The sequence below is a fragment of the Brassica rapa genome, chromosome A10 (assembly GCF_000309985.2).
Source record: "Brassica rapa cultivar Chiifu-401-42 chromosome A10, CAAS_Brap_v3.01, whole genome shotgun sequence".
Classification (NCBI taxonomy): Eukaryota; Viridiplantae; Streptophyta; class Magnoliopsida; order Brassicales; family Brassicaceae; genus Brassica; species Brassica rapa.
The window spans coordinates 1,826,234-1,844,753 of NC_024804.2; the positions used below are offsets into that span (position 1 = coordinate 1,826,234).

Consider the following 18,520-nt stretch of genomic DNA (forward strand, 5'->3'; position numbering starts at 1 on the left):
GTAACTTCGTAAATTACCCCCTCTTGTTATATTACAAATAAATGAAGAATTGTGTTTTCACCCCGAAAACTTCCAATTTAGTCAAATTACCCCCCTCTCATGACAAGGGTATTTGGGTAGTTTCATAATAATCCAGACCATTAAGCAACTTGCCAGAGACGCGACACTAACCTTGCGACCTGTTCTGTTCTTCGTTGAAGACCAAGCAAAGCTTCCTCATTCATTTGGCGTGAGAATTTATTAAAAAAAAAAAAAAAAACTTCGAATCTCCGCCATGGATGTTATTAGGTGGTGCTACTTCCTCCTCCTCTCACAAACCCTCTTCTTCTCACCATCCCACACACAGACCGATTCATTCACATCAATTCTCATATCCCAAAACGGCCTCGATTTCGTGAAAAACCTCCTAGTCAACAAAGCAATCGCGTCGATTATACCTCTCCAGATCCCCAGGATCGAGAAATCAGTGAAAATTCCGTTCTTAGGAGGAATAGATGTCGTCGTCTCGAACCTCACGATATACGAGCTTGATGTTGCCTCCTCTTATGTCAAGCTTGGTGAGACAGGTGTCGTCATCGTCGCTTCGGGGACGACTTGCAATTTGAGTATGAATTGGCATTACTCTTATGCCACTTGGATTCCTCCGATGGAAATCTCTGACCAAGGCATAGCATCTGTTCAGGTAATTAATCATATCATTGACTTGCTGCTACATTTATGATCTAGACATTGATGCGATCGTGCATCATCATCACTTTAGTTGCTATGCGAGTTAGGAACCAATGGAAAGACAAGATTTTTCTTGCTAATCACAAACTTTGTTCTGTTTTGCCCTATGTTTTTTTTTGGTAAAAAAGTGGTTTCACCTCTCTTTCGGGACCCAAGCATTGTAAATAATCCCTCCCAACGAAAATTGAATAGGAGTAGCGCCTACTAGACACTCCTTTACCACTATGCCAACAGCTAGTTGGTTTTGCCTTATGTTTTGTGGTTGTTACTTAGAACATAATTGGTTTTAGTGGGTGTGTTGCTATCTGCTCATTGTTATATCTGTTTTACAAAAAAAGGGAATTTGATGAGTGCTGATTCTCGCCTTCTCGGTAAGGTTGAAGGCATGGAGATTGGGCTCTCTCTAGGCTTGCAAAGCAATGAAGGAGGCTTGAAACTTTCTCTTTCGGAATGTGGATGCCATGTGAAAGACATATCTATTGAGCTCGAAGGAGGAGCTTCATGGTTTTATCAAGGGTATGCAATTACTTGCTTATTCAGCCTTGTTTCTATGGCTGTTGTTTCTTTCTTTTTTTCTCATTTGAATTTTTTCTTCTTTAGGATGGTTAATGCATTTAAAGACCAAATTGGAGCAAGTGTGGAAAGTACTATTGCCAATAAGCTCAGTGAAGGAGTCTCAGACCTTGATTCGTTTCTACAAAGCCTTCCAAAGGAGATCCCAGTAGATGATAAAGCTGCGCTCAATGTCACTTTCACCACTGATCCTATACTGAGAGATTCATCCATCACTTTCGAAATCGACGGCTTGTTCACCAAAGCAGAAACGAATCAAGTCTTAAAGTCCTCCTCCTTAAGAAACTCTGCACCTTCATCTATCTGCCCTGGAAATTCTAAAATGCTCGGAATTTCACTGGATGAAGCTGTCTTCAACTCTGCTGCAGCTTTGTACTACAATGTAAGTTCCCTCATGGTATTGATATTCATCTATTGATCATTTCTCATATGAGGATATTCAATCATTCTATATATATTCAGGCAGAGTTTATGCAATGGATAGTGGATAAAGTACCAGGTCAGGATCTTCTAAACACTGCTAGGTGGAGGTTCATCATTCCACAACTATACAGGAAGTACCCAAACCAGGATATGAATCTGAACATCAGTTTATCATCGCCTCCGGTTGTAAAGATCTCAGAGCAGTATGTGGGAGCTAATGTGAACGCGGACCTAGTAATCAACGTTCTAGAAGCAGACCAAGTAATACCAGTAGCATGCATCTCCTTGGTAAGTCTTCAAGTGAGATAACTCTGTACATACATGCTTTGTTCTATACCTAAGTTTATTCACTGTGTGCTTGGCTGCAGGAGATCCGAGGGTCCGGTGCTCTCAGAGTGATGGGTAATAACCTTGGAGGCAGCGTCAAATTAGAAGATTTCTCCATGTCTTTGAAATGGAGTAACATTGGAAATCTCCATCTGCATCTTCTTCAGGTAAGTGCACAATGTCAAGTGTTAATATATATGGAAAGAAGATTTCATTCAGACTGCATCTTCTTTATCTTGTAGCCAATAGTGTGGACGGTTATACAAACGGTGTTTGTGCCATATGCAAATGACCATCTAGAAAAAGGCTTCCCTTTGCCCATAATCCACGGATTCACACTTGAGAATGCTGAAATCATCTGCTCAAGCTCTGAAATCACAGTTTGCAGCGATATCGCCTACTTGGATTCGTCCCAACATCCTCGATCAGGTTTGAGTCTACCAAGATCTGCACCTTGGATAAACACTTTGTTGTAGTTTACAATTGGCGGTTGTAAGTGTCAATGCTGGTCTGGTATCTGGACCAGTGACAAAACGAAGCCTTGTATATTACTTTTGTATCTTGATGTTGAACAAACTGTGTATGCTACTTCTCTATATGAAATAAATATATTTCTTGTAATTACTATGGTTAAGTGTCGGATAATTAGTCGATGAAGAGGTTAGGCCGGTTTGTTGGATAAATCTGCTAGAAATCCAATCAATTGGTTTGATGTCTAATAAATTTGTAAAGTTGTGATATACTGAGGAGGCTGGATTATAAGATGAACCAAATTTTAGATATGTTTTAACAACGCCTCACTGGATCCTCCTCCAGTTTTCGTGCCAGTTGCTTTACCATCCAGACCAACTTTGAACAACGCCTTTATATGTGAAGCAAAAACAGCACTATATCTAATTATATAAAGTAGTGTTTCCCTCCTTCCTAGGCCCTCCACGTCGGATCCAGCCTGGAAATTCGACTCCTGTATGCGTGCCACGTGTCAACCTTCGCTCCGCGTCGTTTCATTAACACGTGACTTGGGCTTTATTTTGTGACTTGGGCTTTATGTTGGCCCTTGCGCTCTGTTTTGCCAAGAAAGTTACGCTAACCCTAATCTGGATCAATAAAAAAAAGCAACTCCTTCTTCCTCTTCGATCCGAGAGGAACAAAAGCAACATCCATAGCCGTTGTGTTAGAGAGGCACAAAACATAGCAGTACGGTTGATCTGCGTTCAGGATTTATTTTCCGGCACCAGTCCTTCGACGTCCCCTTTAATCACACAACCACAATCAGACAACAAATGACGGTTTGTCTTCTACATCTAATGGAAGACCACAAGAGCCATAACCACTACGGTCAACGATAAACTTCGCACAGTCACCACCTATCTCCCTTGCGAAGTCGTTCATTTCTTCTCATAGATGTTACACCAAGAGTATCCTGGTGTCATCAAGATTTGTGATCACTAACCCTTCGTCTCAGGTCTCGGGTAGTCGGGTTCAAGGGGTAAGCCTCTCTTTTCATCAGTCGGTGAAAGAGAAGTGTTATATCGATCCAGTAGGTGTAACTCATCTCCATGCCAAGAAAAGGTTAGTAACTTAATCAAACTAATCTTTATTATTAAATCTAAATCTTAGAGATTTAAACAATCATATTGTTTCATAAATGGTACTTTGAAAAAACAGAAAATCTAGAATGAAAAGAGTGATCAAGCTTCCTACCGTAAGCAGCAAGATGGCAGATATTCCAGCAAATGAGTATTCATTGAGAAAATATGGTAAAAAACCAATCAAAGTCTCTCCTTATCCTCTTCCGCATTTGTTTTTGTTCTTTTGATATTGTTTTCTCTTTGTTTCGTTTGTTTTAGAATGCTTAATAGATTTGATTTCCTTTTTCTATGATAAGTTTATTGGCTTTATTATTATATTTTTATGATTCTATTACTCACGAGGAATATGAGAGATGAGAGATTGGTGACAAATATACACATTGATTCATATGCAATAATATATGATTGTGGTTCACACCATACTTTGGGTTTATTATGCTTAGAGGTTGTCTTTTCTAAAATATGGGACACATTTCTATATCAACAAAGACCATATAGCTAGCCAAAACTTCCTTGAATAGTAAGTATTTCTCAAGATTTTACAAGCAGCCAGTTATCATACTAACGTCCCTTGCCCTTGACCATTTATATTCAACTGGCAGTGCATTAATAAGGAGGGCTCAAGCTGTTCTGCAACCAAATATGGGGGAGTCCATAAATTTGAAAGTCTAACCGTCGCTGAGCTTAATGCATATGTACTAAATTCATAGCCACATAAGGTACTAGACCTCATCCCCTGCTTTGTAAGTCATTTACATCTCCCCTCTTATATTTTTTAAATGTGCTGGGAGATGATAATATCCTTGGTGATGACTTGCTTGGACCTGGAGCGGTGAAGATTAACCCTACTGATGGGTTTATAATTGGATCCCCTGAGAAAACAGCTAAGGGAGATGCTGCTGGAATGCTTGACAGAAGTGCTGTTGAGCCTGCTCTTCCACCTGTTGGACCTGTCTCAGGTCGATCACAACAGCTGAGAAAGGACCATTAATGGAGGATAAGTAGGAGGAGAAGAAGCCATGCATTTGCTCAATGTTACTGCCTAAGAACCTAAGCTCAATTGGACAACCTCAACTCTATCGCATCTCTGTTTTTTTAATTATGTTTTCACTACGTTTCGTTTAGCATGATTTTGTTTTTAATTGTTTATGTTCTTACACTTTTCCACCAGATGTTACATTCTACGCATACTCATGTTAACGTACCTAATGAACATACCAAATGCTGACTCTACCACAAATCACAACACAGACATTCACTCATCAATCCCAACAACCAACTAATAAAATACAAAATAATCTATACTTCGCACCTCATCAAGTTACAGAAGATAACAACATCTAATAACATTAATATACCCAATGGAATATTTTTTAATCCAAACTAATTTTTATTTTTAAAAATCATATAACAAAACTCAACAGAAAATTAATAAAATTAATGTTGTTGTCTAATTTTACTCATAAATGTTTACTTAATATATAATTACAAGTTCGTCTTTTTCCTCACAATGCTCTTTAGATTCACCCGACTCCAGAAAACTACTAAAAATTATGTGAAGGTACCATGAAAAAAAATTTAATCAAAAAGGCATTGTATATTTAGTCTTCAAATACAATAACATATACAGAATTTAACTAATATGTTTATTTTAAAATGTAATAATTTATATTGAATATTTAGTCTAACAATTTACATAATTTTCAAAAAATCATCCCGCCCGTAGGGCGGGCCGGCCCTAGTTATATATATATATTCCTCTGAATGCCTATGGTCAGATTGTAGTGATTTCAAGCAAAAAAGAAATAGATTTTTTTCACATAATAATCAGACCATTTTCATACACAGATATAAGGATTGTTAGCATGATTCGTCTAGATAAAAAGTTGCAGCCCCGGAGTATAACACAACTAAGCTCTTGTTCACTGCAATTAGAACAACTACAACATATTCATATTCTACGTGCTTCAAAGTTGTGACACAAGATGAGAAGGTCACAATAAAACAAAGAATAAATTATTGTGAAGAAGCTAGGATCACTCCCTACAATTATATACCTGCAAAAAAATTTTTTTTTTACAGAATTTGTTGATACAGTTCTTATTTTTAATATTATAGGAAGTAAAAAAGTATTTAGAAAAAATAAAATGAACATAGACAGTTATTGTGTAGAAAATATTGGCATTGATTGGTAACACTGCTTAATCGTAGAAAAATAATTAAGTTGCTGAAAATTTAAAATCTGCTGAACAAAAATACAGAATAATTTTCTAAACAATGTGATCTTAAAAAAAAGTTTTTCAAACAATTGGATAAACTTTATGGAATACTGAAGTATAAAAAAATCAAATTGTGATACATTGTTTAATCTATTGAAGTAATAAATATAAAGAATTTAATATATTATTATAATATAAATACCAATTAAAAAAGGATGTGTTATTTCACTTTAAAAAAAAAAGAAAAGGGTGGTCAAATAAATATCTATCTGAGGCAGGGAAAGAAATTCTACTTAAAACAATAGCATCTGCTATTCCGGTTTATCCAATGAATGTTTTCAAGCTTCCTAAAGGAGTATGTGAAGAAATAGAGAAACTATTTGCTGAATATTGGTGGAGTAAGGGAACGGGGAGACGGTCGATGCACTGGATGAGTTGGAAGAGAGTGAGTGTTCCAAAGAAAGAAGGTGGGCTAGGTTTCCGTGATATTGAGAATTTTAACTTGGCTTTACTTGCCAAACAAGTATGGAGGATTGGCCAAACACCAACAAGTCTACTTGCAAGAGTTCTGCGTGGTCGATATCATCAGGATACATCTATTCTCAATGCAAGGGTTGGAAATAAACCCTCATTTATATGGAGATCGCTAATGGAAGGAAAGGAACTCCTTAAATCAGGATTGAGGGTTCAAATTGGTAATGGTGAAGAGACTCTAATCTGGAGGGACGCCTGGCTACCCACTCATCCACCTAGAGCTCCAAGAGGCATTGATAATATAGTAAATTACTATCACACAGTTCATTCACTATTTCGCCTGGGTACAAGACAATGGAATGTCGAATTATTAGAGCGAATTATGGTACCAGAGGATGTGGAGTTAGTAAAACACATTGTGTTAAGCCAATATGGAGGACAAGATTTGCTGGGTTGGAACTAAACTGAAGATGGTATGTATACGGTTAAGTCAGGTTACTGGTTGAGCATGCATAGCCAAGATCAACAAGTTTTACCACCAAGAGGATCAACTGGAATTAAAGCTGCTCTATGGAAGTTAAATACTGCTCCGAAACTCAAAACATTTTTTATGGAGAATTCTATCAGAGGCAATGCCTGTGGGATCAATCCTAAAACGAAGACGTGTCTCTCAAGATAGTGTGTGTTAGATGAAGATATGGAACATCTCTTCTTCAAATGCCCGTATACTCAAGCACTTTGGAGAGGGGCAAATCTACCAGACCGTACGTTTACTGATAATAGTATCAGTTTTGAAGAGAAGTTAAAGGCTATTGTATCCTCGATCAATAATAAGGTGCTTAACCCTATAGATAGGCAACAGCCTTTGTGGATCCTCTGGCGCATCTGTAAAAGCAGAAACCTTTTAGTTTATGGACGGAAACAGACTGATTGGAAAGTAGACCTCAAACAAGCTCAACATGAAGCACGTGAATGGACTCAGGTGTTGTATTCAACTGAAAGCAACAGCAATACAACCCAGAGGCTAAGTGGGAGACACAAACAATCAATGTGGGAGAGACCTCCTTGTGATTATGTGAAGATTAATTATGATGGGAGTAGGAGACAAAATATGTCAACAGGAGGGTGGATATTCAGAGATGCTCAAGGATTTTTCCTAGGAGGAGGCCAGGGTAAACAATCAGTTAATGGAGATGGAAGTCTGGAGACAGAATTACAAGCTCTTCTTATGGCAATGCAACATACGTGGACAAAAGGTTACCGTAAAGTTATTTTTGAAGGTGACAACAAACAGGTTCAGGAGCTACTAACAACGTCCAAGAGGAATTTCCACATGCATAATTGGATTCTGGAAATCAAAGGGTGGAAGTAGAAATTTGAAGATGCAGAATTTAGATGGATTCCAAGGGAAGATAATAAAGCTGCAGATCATTTAGCTAAACAATTTCATAATTCTCAAGTTTCTTTCAACTCTATATTCTATGTACCTGTATCAATAACTCAAATCCTCCATGAGGATATTTCTTCGTCATTATAATAAAGTTGCAAGTTGGAAAAAAAAAAAAAAAAAAAAAGAAAAGAAGAAGGATTTGTTATTTTGTTCAGAAACTCGCGGCGCGATGGAGAAAGCAACCGCAGGGGAGGAAGAATTTGCAGGTACGAATCCAAGTCGATAAATATATATAAGGATGTGTGTAGATAAATGATTTAGTAGCGATCCCTAATTTTCTGATCACCAGAAATGATTAGTTATTACCTGGAGAATGTAAGTTTCGGATTGGAGATTGGGCCCGAGGGTCACTATGTCCCGGCATTAAGTGGCCATGAGTATAAAGGAACTACTCCTCCGCGCACAATGGACGAAGAGTATGACCTCATGGCTAAACAAGTCACGGAGACTCAGGTTTTGTTGTATCTTATTTCTCTGTGTAAAATTGATTGATCGATCTTCAGGAATCTTTTTGGTTGGTTGGTTGTTTAGGGATTCGACATGGATTTCAGTCAGTTCCGCTACGATTTTAATTACAGACCCGTTGATTTCGATGATAACAGTTTGGTCATAGACGGAGAAACCATGAGAGATTTATTGAACAGGCTTTCTCGTCAATCCCTTGAGCAATACAATCAGGACAAGGTTGATAACTCCTTCCACTTTGCATTTTTATCTACTAATGGGTTTTTGCTTTACCAGGAAACAAAATATGAATTAGTGGAGGTTTTCAAAGCCAACTATCACATGGCTGGTGCTGGCATGATGTTTTTCATTACCTTTCAAGCTAAACAAGATTTTTCTTCTTCTGGTGATGTTCCAAAAACAACATTTCAAGCTAAATCTCACTATTCCTATTTTTCCCCTAATAAGTACATCACCTGCCATCTTAAAGCACCACCGGAGAATAAAGGTACCAACCCCTTTTGTTGTTGTTTCTTTGTAATATAAAATTTTTGAATTTGGTTATATATCTTATATCTCGATCGTCTTGGCAGTTCATCCCATTGATTCTACTGAGAAAGAATTTGCCAAGAAACCAAGGTATGTAAAATATATATATATCTCCAGTGTAGAGAGTTTTTTTTCTTCCTTTTGTTGGCTTTTTATATGGTTCTTAAGGCGTTTTATGTGTCTTGTTATCCACAGGTTGACACAGGACAAGGATGCAAGCACTGATGCACGAATAGTTATATAACGATGACTTGCAACACTTCCATTTACTATCTGCCTTTTCGTTCCTTGTTTACTAGAGATCCATTGGATTGTTGTTGTTCATACTTTTTAACAAGAGCTCAATTTTCACAAACTTTCAAAAGAACTTCTGTTAACTATCTGTGACTTTTGATTGTGACACGCATCAAAAGTTTTTTTTGCTGTTGAAGACATGCATCCTATAGTGTACTTAAAAATGTTTTTGAAGTGTATCCTTTCAAAAAAGGTTTTATTTTTGTGTTTAAACAATATTTCAGATAAAATGAATCTGTTTATATCAATGTATTTTAATTTTTGCTTGAATAAATTGAAGTATGTTTAGACTCTTTTTAATTAGTTTCAAATGTTTAGTTGTTTTCGAAAATTTTAAATAACTTAGTTAAATGGATAATAAAATATATATATATATATATATATACTAGATTTTGACCCGTGCTTAAGAAGCGCGGGTTTGAAATTTTAAAATTTTTTAAATCTAGTATAATTTTTTTTGTTTCACATTATAACTATTGATTTTTAATGTTTTTATTATTTATTATTTTTTATAGTGTGAGATTTGTTTGAAATAGATTTAAAGATGATATGTATGTTTTTAGTAGTAAAGATATTCATTATTAAAAATATATATTTTAATTATTGAACTGTATTAACCAATGTTTTGAAAATCTGATCGGACCGTACGATCGAACCAGTCGGATCATGACTCGCTCTTCTAACTGGTTCCGAGTTGTGCTAAAAACCGAATTTGAGTTAAATCGGAGCTAGTTCAATATTAAAACCCAGTTTTCGCAAATTCAAGTTAAAAATAAAAAATTTGCAAATTTTAATAAGATTTCATCAAAATTTAATATTGTTTTCTACTACATATATAAATAAATTAGTTTTAGTTTTTGAATTTTGAATTTTCTTTTTCATATCATTTTTAAAATATAACATTGATATAAACTTATATCAAAATTAATTTATAGTTATACTTACATATATATAGTTACTTAATTTAAAATTAAATTAAAATTAAGCGGTTAAACCGATTAAACTGGTCCGGCCATTGACCCAGGTGCAATGTCGAATCAGTGTCCCGTTCGGTTTTCAAAACATTGTCATTAACACACAAGCTATCAATTTTAAAAATGAATTTTCCTCGCATATATTTATATCATAGTTACAACTATCAATTTACATTATTATAAAACCAATTATCTATACTATTATTTGAGAAGTGAATTTGCTTATGTGTCAAGTTCTCCATAATTTTAGGTATTTGACTTATTATATAATTAAAATGAATTGTATATTAATAATATTATATTGTATTTCATATTACCTAATTGATTATAAATTAATATGATAAATTATATAAGATAATTCTTATACATATATATTTTATTGTTATCTGGAAAATAAAATTTTATTATTATAAGAGATTAAGACATAGCAAAATTTCTAATTAAATATCAATCAATCAAAAGCTGATTTTGTTTGTGTGTCGTATTCTCCATGATGTTAGGTATTTTTGCTTAATATATAATTTAAAAGAATTTTATATTAATAATAATAGATTATAAGTTATATTAGCTAATTGATTATAAACTAATATGAAAAAATATCAAAATAAAAACATATATTTTAAAAAATAAATACGTAGGTCATGAAGAATCGATATTTCTAAGAGGTATATTATGTGTCATGAAGAATCGATATCTTATGTTGTATCGATAAAGGATCTGTTGGCTTTACGATGGTATATTCTATAAATATGCTTTTCAGGTCTTTAACATGAAGAATCGATAATTTCCAAGGGAATATAACAAAAAAGTTTTGCAGACGATGGCATATTCGTTAAATATGCTTTACAGGTCCGTGAATTAAAGTCAAATGCTGTTATACGATGGCATAATAAGGGATAATAAGGTTTGTTATAACAAATAGAGTTAGACCAAAATATAAAAAAGTAAAGGGTCCAAACAACTTGTATAAGTAGATTTATGTAGACTGTTTTCCTTTTAATAGAATAGATATATATTTGGTATTGACATATTTGTAATTTTACCGCAACCAAACTTATAAACAAAATTTAGATTTTTAGTACTATAAATAAAGTAATATAGTTTCATGAAAGATAAGTTTGTAACACATGCATTTTTTTCTAATTATAAAGTAAGATATATTTATTTTTATTCTTTGCCTAGTATAATATAATATAATTTAAAACTATTATTTGATAAAATAATATTTAAGTGTAAGAATGTCAATTAAATTAAAATACCTCTGTGAGACCAATATTAGTTTGTTAATGAATTACTTACAGAAAACGTCCACGACGAGAGATTCGGATTCATCCGAGAAGAATGTTTGGCGAAAAAGAGCAAAAATATTTAATTATTTTCATTAATATATTATTTTTATAGCAGCACGTGTTTCATTATTGGTTGACAATATACTTGATATCTTATGTCTATAACCTCCCAAAGATTAATACGCATAACTCTGTGCGATTTACTCGGTGTACCAAAAACGACAAGAAAATAGCTTTAAAGATAATAAAATATACAATCAAAAACAGAAAATATATCTATACTATTATTTATGAAGTGATTATGCTTAGTTGTCTATTTTTCTATGATTTTAGGTAATTTTTACTTATTTATCATTACTTATTGTTTATTTGTCATATTTTCTATAATTTTTGATAATTTGTTTATTTGTTATGTTTTCAATAATTATAGTTTTGCTTATTTTTCACATCCTCCATAATTTAGGTTATTTATTATTTGTTATGTTCTTTATAATTTCAGTTAGTAGTTTTAGTTATTTATCATATATAAAATAATTTTATGTGGTAATTTTAGTTTAGTTTACTTATCATGTTCTTCATAAGTTTAGGTTATTTTTATTGTTTTATGTTTTATTATTTTTAGAAGATTATTTGTCATATTCCATGATTTAATTTAGGCTCAGTCATTAGTTTTAATAAATAACTTTTGAATTGTTAGTTTTGAACATATTTAGTGATTATTTAATTAAAAAATTCATTATATTCATGGATAACTATTATTAACGAGTATTAATTTTATAGTTTTGTTCATCTTATGTTTACTTTTAATATTAAATCTTTTAATGTTTTATTTAATTATTATTTTAAAATAAAGTTTGCTTCTCTTTTATACCACTGAATTTTTTTATCAATCAAAATATGAGTCCAAAGAATACAATCTCTCCCTGTTAAAAATTAAAACAAATACACCTTTTACTAGATATATATATAATTTATTATTTTAGTTTATAAATTTTATTAAATAGAAGTATGTTTTTAATTATTGTATATTTTTTTTAATAGGTGTCAATATGAACTCCGATGAAGACGAAATTCATAAAAAGTGCAATTAAGATTTTGATGAAGAGGGATTTGATTTGATAGGCTTCATTGATAATTTGGTAATTATGGTTTATTTGTAGATTTATTTTTTATATTTTTTTAAAAATAATAATAAAATTTATTAGGTTATTATAATGATGATACTTTTTACATGTATGGTTTAGTGATAGAATAAATAAAAGATTTTACAAATACCAAACCATTTTCTATGTTGTCCTGTAATAAAAAACTTTATGTCTCTAATTAATTTAATATTTGAAACTAAATCTTCAAAATATCACCTTTTTAAGTTTATATTACAAAAATAACACTCAAAAACTAAAATGACCAAAATAGCATTTTATCTTTTGAAAAATTTAAATTTTTTTATTTTTCAAAATTTGAAATCTTATCCCCAAAACCTCACTTCTCAACTCTAAACCCTAAAACCTAAACTCTAAACCCTAAACACTAAATTCTAAACCCTAAACCCTACCTCTTGAATGCTATTTTGTGACTTTTGGCCTTGAGTACTAGTTTGGGAACAAAAACTTGATTTAGTGCTATTTTGGTCTTTTTACCCTTAAATAATTTAGATTAAAATTAAAAATTATGTTAAAATTTGAATTAGTTAGATATATATTAGTTTGCATAGGTACGCGGAACACCGTCTAGTATGAAATATATGAAAACAAATGAGCTGCACATACTTTTTTCCAAATTATATGGAAAACGTCGGCTTATAATTCCTCCATATTAACAAACAGACAAAAGTAACTTTTGTCCAGTCCTTTTGAATAAAAATATACTGATTAAACAAAAGTTAATTTAGGTTTCCAATGGGAAAGGCTTTTAAAAAAAATCAAATAAACTAATCTATCCTATATTAAAAGGGATATATGAGCCTCAGGGAGGATGTCCACGTCAGCCACTAAAATCAGCCAATGGAGTGAGTTTATTTGTCCACGTCACATTCGGTTTGGGCTTCGCTTTTTCTTCTTTTTTTTTGATACGATGGGCCTATAAGTCCAATCCGCTTGAACATAGGAACCGCTGAATCATATCGGTGAAACAGCTCGAACCCTAATATGCTGAATCTTCTCCCTTCGACGACTTACGCTTCGTCGTTCCCGTTTCTCAACTGATCGTCGTTCAATCTCTGTGCAATGAATCCTCCGAGAATCGCATTTATGGATTCCTTTCGACTTCCTTCATCTGAGTTCTTTTATAATTATCTTCTCAGCTCGGGTTTATTACGCACAAGAACAATTCTCTCAAGCGATGAAATCCAGCAGCGAATCCTCTGTCTCTGGTGTCTCTTCCGCTGAGCCAGAAGTAACAGTGAGTGTGACTCAATTCACTTTTTTGATTTCTTTTGAATTTGGTTCAACTCCATTTTTCTCTCTCAGATCCAGTGAGTCCTAATTTATAAACTGCATCAGGTTGATGAACCTATGAGTCCTGATCCTTCTCCTCCCGAGTCACAAAGGCCAAAGGTTCACTCTTTCAGCAAGGTTTTGACTGCGTCTGATACAAGCACGCATGGTGGCTTCTCTGTCCTTAGGAAACATGCTACAGAGTGCCTTTCCCCGCTGGTAATTAGGACACTCTTTGTGTTTAGTTTCGGGCTCCCATGGCGTCAGCATTGGACTTTAGATTTCAGCATCGCAACGTCAATCTCATTTGTTATTGTCTTCCTTTAGGATATGACCCAGCAAACTCCGACTCAGGAGTTAGTAGCCGAAGATGTGCACGCCTATCAGTGGAAATTCAAACATATTTTTAGAGGTGATGAATCCATTTTCTATGACAAATTAAAATGACAAACAAGGTTTTTGTGATTACTGATCATGTTTTACTTGAAACCTGTTATACAGGCAACCACGGAGGCATCTTTTGACCACAGGGTGGAGCACCTTTGTTACAGCCAAGAGATTGGTAGCTAGGGACACCTTTGTGTTCCTGAGGTATAACGTCACTCTGCTATGTTTCTTTTGCTTTTCCAAATGTGGAGTTTGAATTTGACATTTTCCAAACTATTTTGTAATGTCCAGAGGGGAGAATGGAGAGTTGCGGGTTGGAGTCAGACGTGCTAATCGTCAACAGACCAATATGCCCTCATCCGTCATATCAAGTCATAGCATGCATCTGGGAGTGCTTGCTACTGCCTGTCATGCTACTCAAACCTGATCTATGTTCACCGTTTACTATAAACCAAGGTATACATTTATTACTCATCTTGAATGATTTTCTTCGAAACTCTGCTTAATGATTTATTCTTGGTCTGAACAGAACAAGCCAATTCATCATTAGCTTGAACAAATATTTGGAAGCCATGAGCAACAAGTTCGCTGTAGGAATAAGATTTAAGATGAGGTTTGAGGGAGAGGATTCCCCTGAAAGAAGGTAGTCTAATTTTTTTTATCTTTGTTTTTTTTGCCCTGCAAAAGCTGTTCTCTAAACAAATATTTTTCTATTCGAAGATTTTCTGGCACGGTTGTTGGTGTTAAAGACTGCTCCACTCACTGGAAAGACTCAAATTGGCGATGCCTAGAAGTAAAAATCATCCCCCTGTATACATGCTTCTTAAAATGTTTCTAAAGAGTAAAAACGCAATTAGTCTGCTATATATATTTGTGTAGGTTCGCTGGGATGAGCCTGCATCGATTTCAAGACCGGATAAGGTTTCACCATGGGAGATCGAGGCGTTTGTAACTTCGGAAAATGTTCCTCACTCAGTTATGCCAAAGAACAAAAGGCCCCGTCATTTTAGTGAAGTATCTGCACTTGGTAAGGCACAGTCTAATCGTCATTTTTTTTTCTTGCAGTTACATAGCTCTCAAGCTTCCTATAGCTACATATCTCACACACACATCATGTCTTTAGATGTAGGCAAAACAGCTTCAAACCTTTGGGGTTCTGCATTGGCGCAATCCCATGAATTGGCACAATCTTGCATCACCTCACAGAGGAATTCTCCTCAGCAATGTTATCGTGATGCGACTGAAGATGATAAAAACTCTGATTGGTCAGCCAGCTCTTACTCTGCAACACTGAACAACCAAATGGTTTTCCCAGTCGAGCAGAACAACCAAATGGTTTTTTTTTTAAACTTTATGATGTAATAATTTATTTTTGTATGTTATGCTAACATTTGTTGTTATGCAGGCGCTCTAACTCTCTCCTCCCTATCATCCTCCCGTGTGTTTCTTGACTTGGACGTTCAGCCAACCAGAGATTATCTGACTTGGTACGCACTCCGTTGTTGAGAAAGCATTGTAACTTTGCCTGACTTTTTTTTTGCTGGGCATTTTTCAGGTTGGGCTCAAACTCAGATGTTACTAACAGGGTTAATCCCGACAATGTGACCAAGGCAGAGACGGTTACAATAGGGGAGCTGTTCTCCTACATCAAGAATGAATGATCAAAGGTACAATAATTCATACTTTTACACTTGCTTTGCACTGGTCTTAGTTGTTTATACTATTTCATATTACTATTACCCAGGTTTCTTGGTTTGAGTGCACAACCACCATTGATGATGTTGTGCATGGTTCTGCATGGTATTATATTTCCTGCGGTGGTTGCAAGACGAAGGTGACAAAAGGGCCTACTATGCTTATGTGTAAGAAATGTGTGAAAGTTGAAGTTGCCGGTGTTTCAGAGTAAGAGTTATAGTTTTGTAGAGACACACGTTCTGGCACTCATTATCACTGTTCCTCTGTCACAGGTATCTTACGAAGCTCTCTGTCTACGACAACAATGACCATGGGTTTTTTGTGCTTCTCGGTGATGCTGGGCGTGAGTTGACTGGGAAGCCAGCATCAGCATTGGTTGAGAGCTACTTTGAGGTGATTATAAAACATGTCTTTCATATAGCTTATGAAATGCATTCTCATAAGGGTTTTTATTTATGATAGGCCAATGAAAGCGTAGGAGTTGATCACATAGTCCCGGTGCCACAGGCTCTGATTTATACCATTGGGCAAACTTGAAAGTTTATTGTTAAGGTTTCAAATTGGAATGATCAAAGTTTGTATATTTACATTATTTACAGTGTGGAATGATCAACAAATTTTAGTGATACAGCAATTGGTTTTGCACATAAAGAAAGCATTCATGATGTATTTGTGTTTATTTTTTAAGAAGACGTCTTAAAGTGGACTTTAATCAAATATGCCAAGAGAAAATAGAAAGTGATCTTCCAAGAGATTTAAGGTTGTAAGGTTCAGTTTTGTGAAGCTTGCTTTATTAACGGGCATTTTCGGGGACTAGCCCGCTTCCCATTACTCAAGAGGGCAATTCCTCGCACATAATCAAATTACGCTAGCGCGTAAGCAAATCCCTTTAGCCCGTAATTTATGAAATTAATTCCAAGGATCCTGTGGAAGCTTAACAAGAAGAGGAACCACGGCCTTCTCTCAACGCCCATATCCAAGATATTCAACTCATGCTCTTGAAGATAGGAGATCACAAGGTAGCCTTCAAGCTAGAGAGGGGAATAGAGTGGCAGACAAAATTGCAAAGGAATAATCTCTTTTGAGAATAATGCCCCTATATTGTATTTTGTTGCCAAGTTGGTTAAATGTCTTAGTGGAGATGATAGTGTGTAAAACTATTTGGTTAATAAAAAGTATGAAGGTTGAGCCAAATAAGAGAAAGTGATTAGTGTTAGTTTTGATGATAGTTATGCCAAGTTGAAACAATACTTTTGTTTTGGTGTATTCTTCGCATCTTTTTTTTTCAAGTAAGCAAGTTACGCATATGACAAACTACCATCAGTTTAACAGTTTAGTAAGAAAATAATCATGCAAATTAAATAATTTAATTTATCTATCTATATCACAGTTACAGTATTGTGATGTTACATTATTTTAAAAGTGATGATATGTGAAACAAATGAAACCTATAGAAAATAAATATTTGTTACAGCATATTGTAAATCAATGCATTTTAAAATTTAAATCAACTTTAAAAGTGACTTAAATTACTGATTGTAGAGAAGGCTTACATACAAGAAAAGAGCAAAAATACAAAAGTTAGTTTTTCATGATCTAAAATAAAAATTAGTTTTCTATAAGCTGATCAAGTCATCTAAAAATATATTAATTTCATCATAATTAAATATGAACAACATAAATATTTCACACCAAAAGCTATACGTTTATAGCAAAAGGCAAAAACATGTCATGAAATTATCATCCAAACTTCTTCCCTTCCCCTAAAACTTTTACATAAGCTAAGAAAACGAAAAAACGTTGACAACATGAATGAAAAGTATATGCACGACAAAAAAACAGAACTTTTCTGCTTGGATGGAAAAAAAATATGATTTCATGTATATGACGTAAAAATTAATATTGTGGTTTTAGTGAGAAAATCTAATTTTGCAGTTTTACCGGAACAATCCGATTTTGCGGATTTAACTGAACAATCAGATTTTGCGGTTTTAGCAGAAAATCCATTTGGTTTTAGCGGAAAAATCCAAGATATTGTGGGTTTTGCAGGAAAACGCAATTTTCATTTTTAGCGAGAAAATTCAATTTTACGATTTTAGCGAAAATCAGTTTTGCAGTTTTGGCGAAAAAATTCAGTTTCAAAGTTTTCACAGGAAAATTTGATTTCCAGTTTTGGCTGGAAATTTGCTTTTTGGGGGTGGAAAAAATGATTTCGTAGTTTTGACGGAAAAAGTTGATTTTCTCGGTTTTGGTAAAAATATTCGATTTTGCGGTTTTGACGGAAAAATTAAATTTTCTGTTTTAGCGGGCAGGAAATTTTGTGTTTACGGTTTTGGCGGGAAGATTCAATTTCACGGATTTTGCGGAAGTTTTAATTTTGTGATTTTGGTGGGAAATTTTGCTCTTGCGGTTTTGACGAGAAAAAGTCAATTTTGTGATTTTGGAGGTAAATTTCAATTTTGTGATTTTGGCGGTAAATTTCAATTTTTTTGATTTTATCGAGAAAACGCAATTTGCAGTTTTAGAGGGTAAATCTGATTTGTTGTTTTAGAGGGAAATCCGATTTGCGGTTTAGAGGGAAATTTCAATTTTACGGGTTTGCCGAAAAAATTGACTTTGAGGTTTTAAAAAAAAAAATACTAAAACCTCATTTTCCATTATCAATC

The 18,520-nt window shown here is 34.2% G+C and overlaps 4 protein-coding genes and 1 pseudogene across 7 annotated transcripts; all 5 read left to right on the forward strand.

The window, feature by feature from the left end:
• Window positions 1-22: 22 nt before the first annotated feature.
• LOC103844192 (putative BPI/LBP family protein At1g04970) lies at window positions 23-9,144 on the forward strand. Of its 4 annotated transcripts, XM_009120974.2 has the most exons (11): window positions 339-682; window positions 1,068-1,245; window positions 1,330-1,684; window positions 1,765-2,013; window positions 2,094-2,219; window positions 2,295-2,958; window positions 7,913-7,993; window positions 8,077-8,240; window positions 8,319-8,739; window positions 8,825-8,870; window positions 8,976-9,144. In XM_009120974.2, the coding sequence occupies exons 2-6, from the start codon at window positions 1,076-1,078 to the stop codon at window positions 2,526-2,528; spliced, it is 1,134 nt and encodes a 377-aa protein (XP_009119222.1). In that variant the 5' UTR covers window positions 339-682; window positions 1,068-1,075; the 3' UTR covers window positions 2,529-2,958; window positions 7,913-7,993; window positions 8,077-8,240; window positions 8,319-8,739; window positions 8,825-8,870; window positions 8,976-9,144. The 4 variants fall into 4 exon arrangements, with proteins under 4 accessions (XP_033137751.1, XP_033137752.1, XP_009119221.1 ...); XM_033281860.1 differs by lacking the exons at window positions 8,825-8,870; window positions 8,976-9,144 and having other exon boundaries at window positions 23-682; window positions 1,106-1,245; window positions 8,319-8,472; XM_033281861.1 differs by lacking the exons at window positions 8,825-8,870; window positions 8,976-9,144 and having other exon boundaries at window positions 23-682; window positions 1,106-1,245; window positions 8,087-8,240; window positions 8,319-8,472.
• Window positions 2,705-4,875, forward strand: LOC103844191 (annotated as a pseudogene).
• On the forward strand, window positions 7,035-7,709 carry LOC117129012. Its single transcript, XM_033282292.1, has one exon. It carries the CDS (start codon window positions 7,035-7,037, stop codon window positions 7,707-7,709), a length of 675 nt encoding a protein of 224 aa, XP_033138183.1.
• On the forward strand, window positions 7,957-9,024 carry LOC103844190. The gene is made up of 6 exons (XM_009120972.3): window positions 7,957-7,993; window positions 8,077-8,240; window positions 8,319-8,471; window positions 8,529-8,739; window positions 8,825-8,870; window positions 8,976-9,024. Exons 1-6 carry the CDS (start codon window positions 7,957-7,959, stop codon window positions 9,022-9,024), a joined length of 660 nt encoding a protein of 219 aa, XP_009119220.1.
• Window positions 9,145-13,677: 4,533 nt separating the features above from the next.
• Window positions 13,678-16,391, forward strand: LOC103844439 (auxin response factor 11). The gene is made up of 12 exons (XM_033282293.1): window positions 13,678-13,737; window positions 13,839-13,991; window positions 14,274-14,334; window positions 14,451-14,598; window positions 14,689-14,802; window positions 14,880-14,952; window positions 15,039-15,186; window positions 15,565-15,646; window positions 15,715-15,778; window positions 15,904-16,061; window positions 16,127-16,247; window positions 16,317-16,391. The coding sequence occupies exons 1-12, from the start codon at window positions 13,678-13,680 to the stop codon at window positions 16,389-16,391; spliced, it is 1,257 nt and encodes a 418-aa protein (XP_033138184.1).
• The last annotated feature ends 2,129 nt before the right edge of the window (window positions 16,392-18,520 follow it).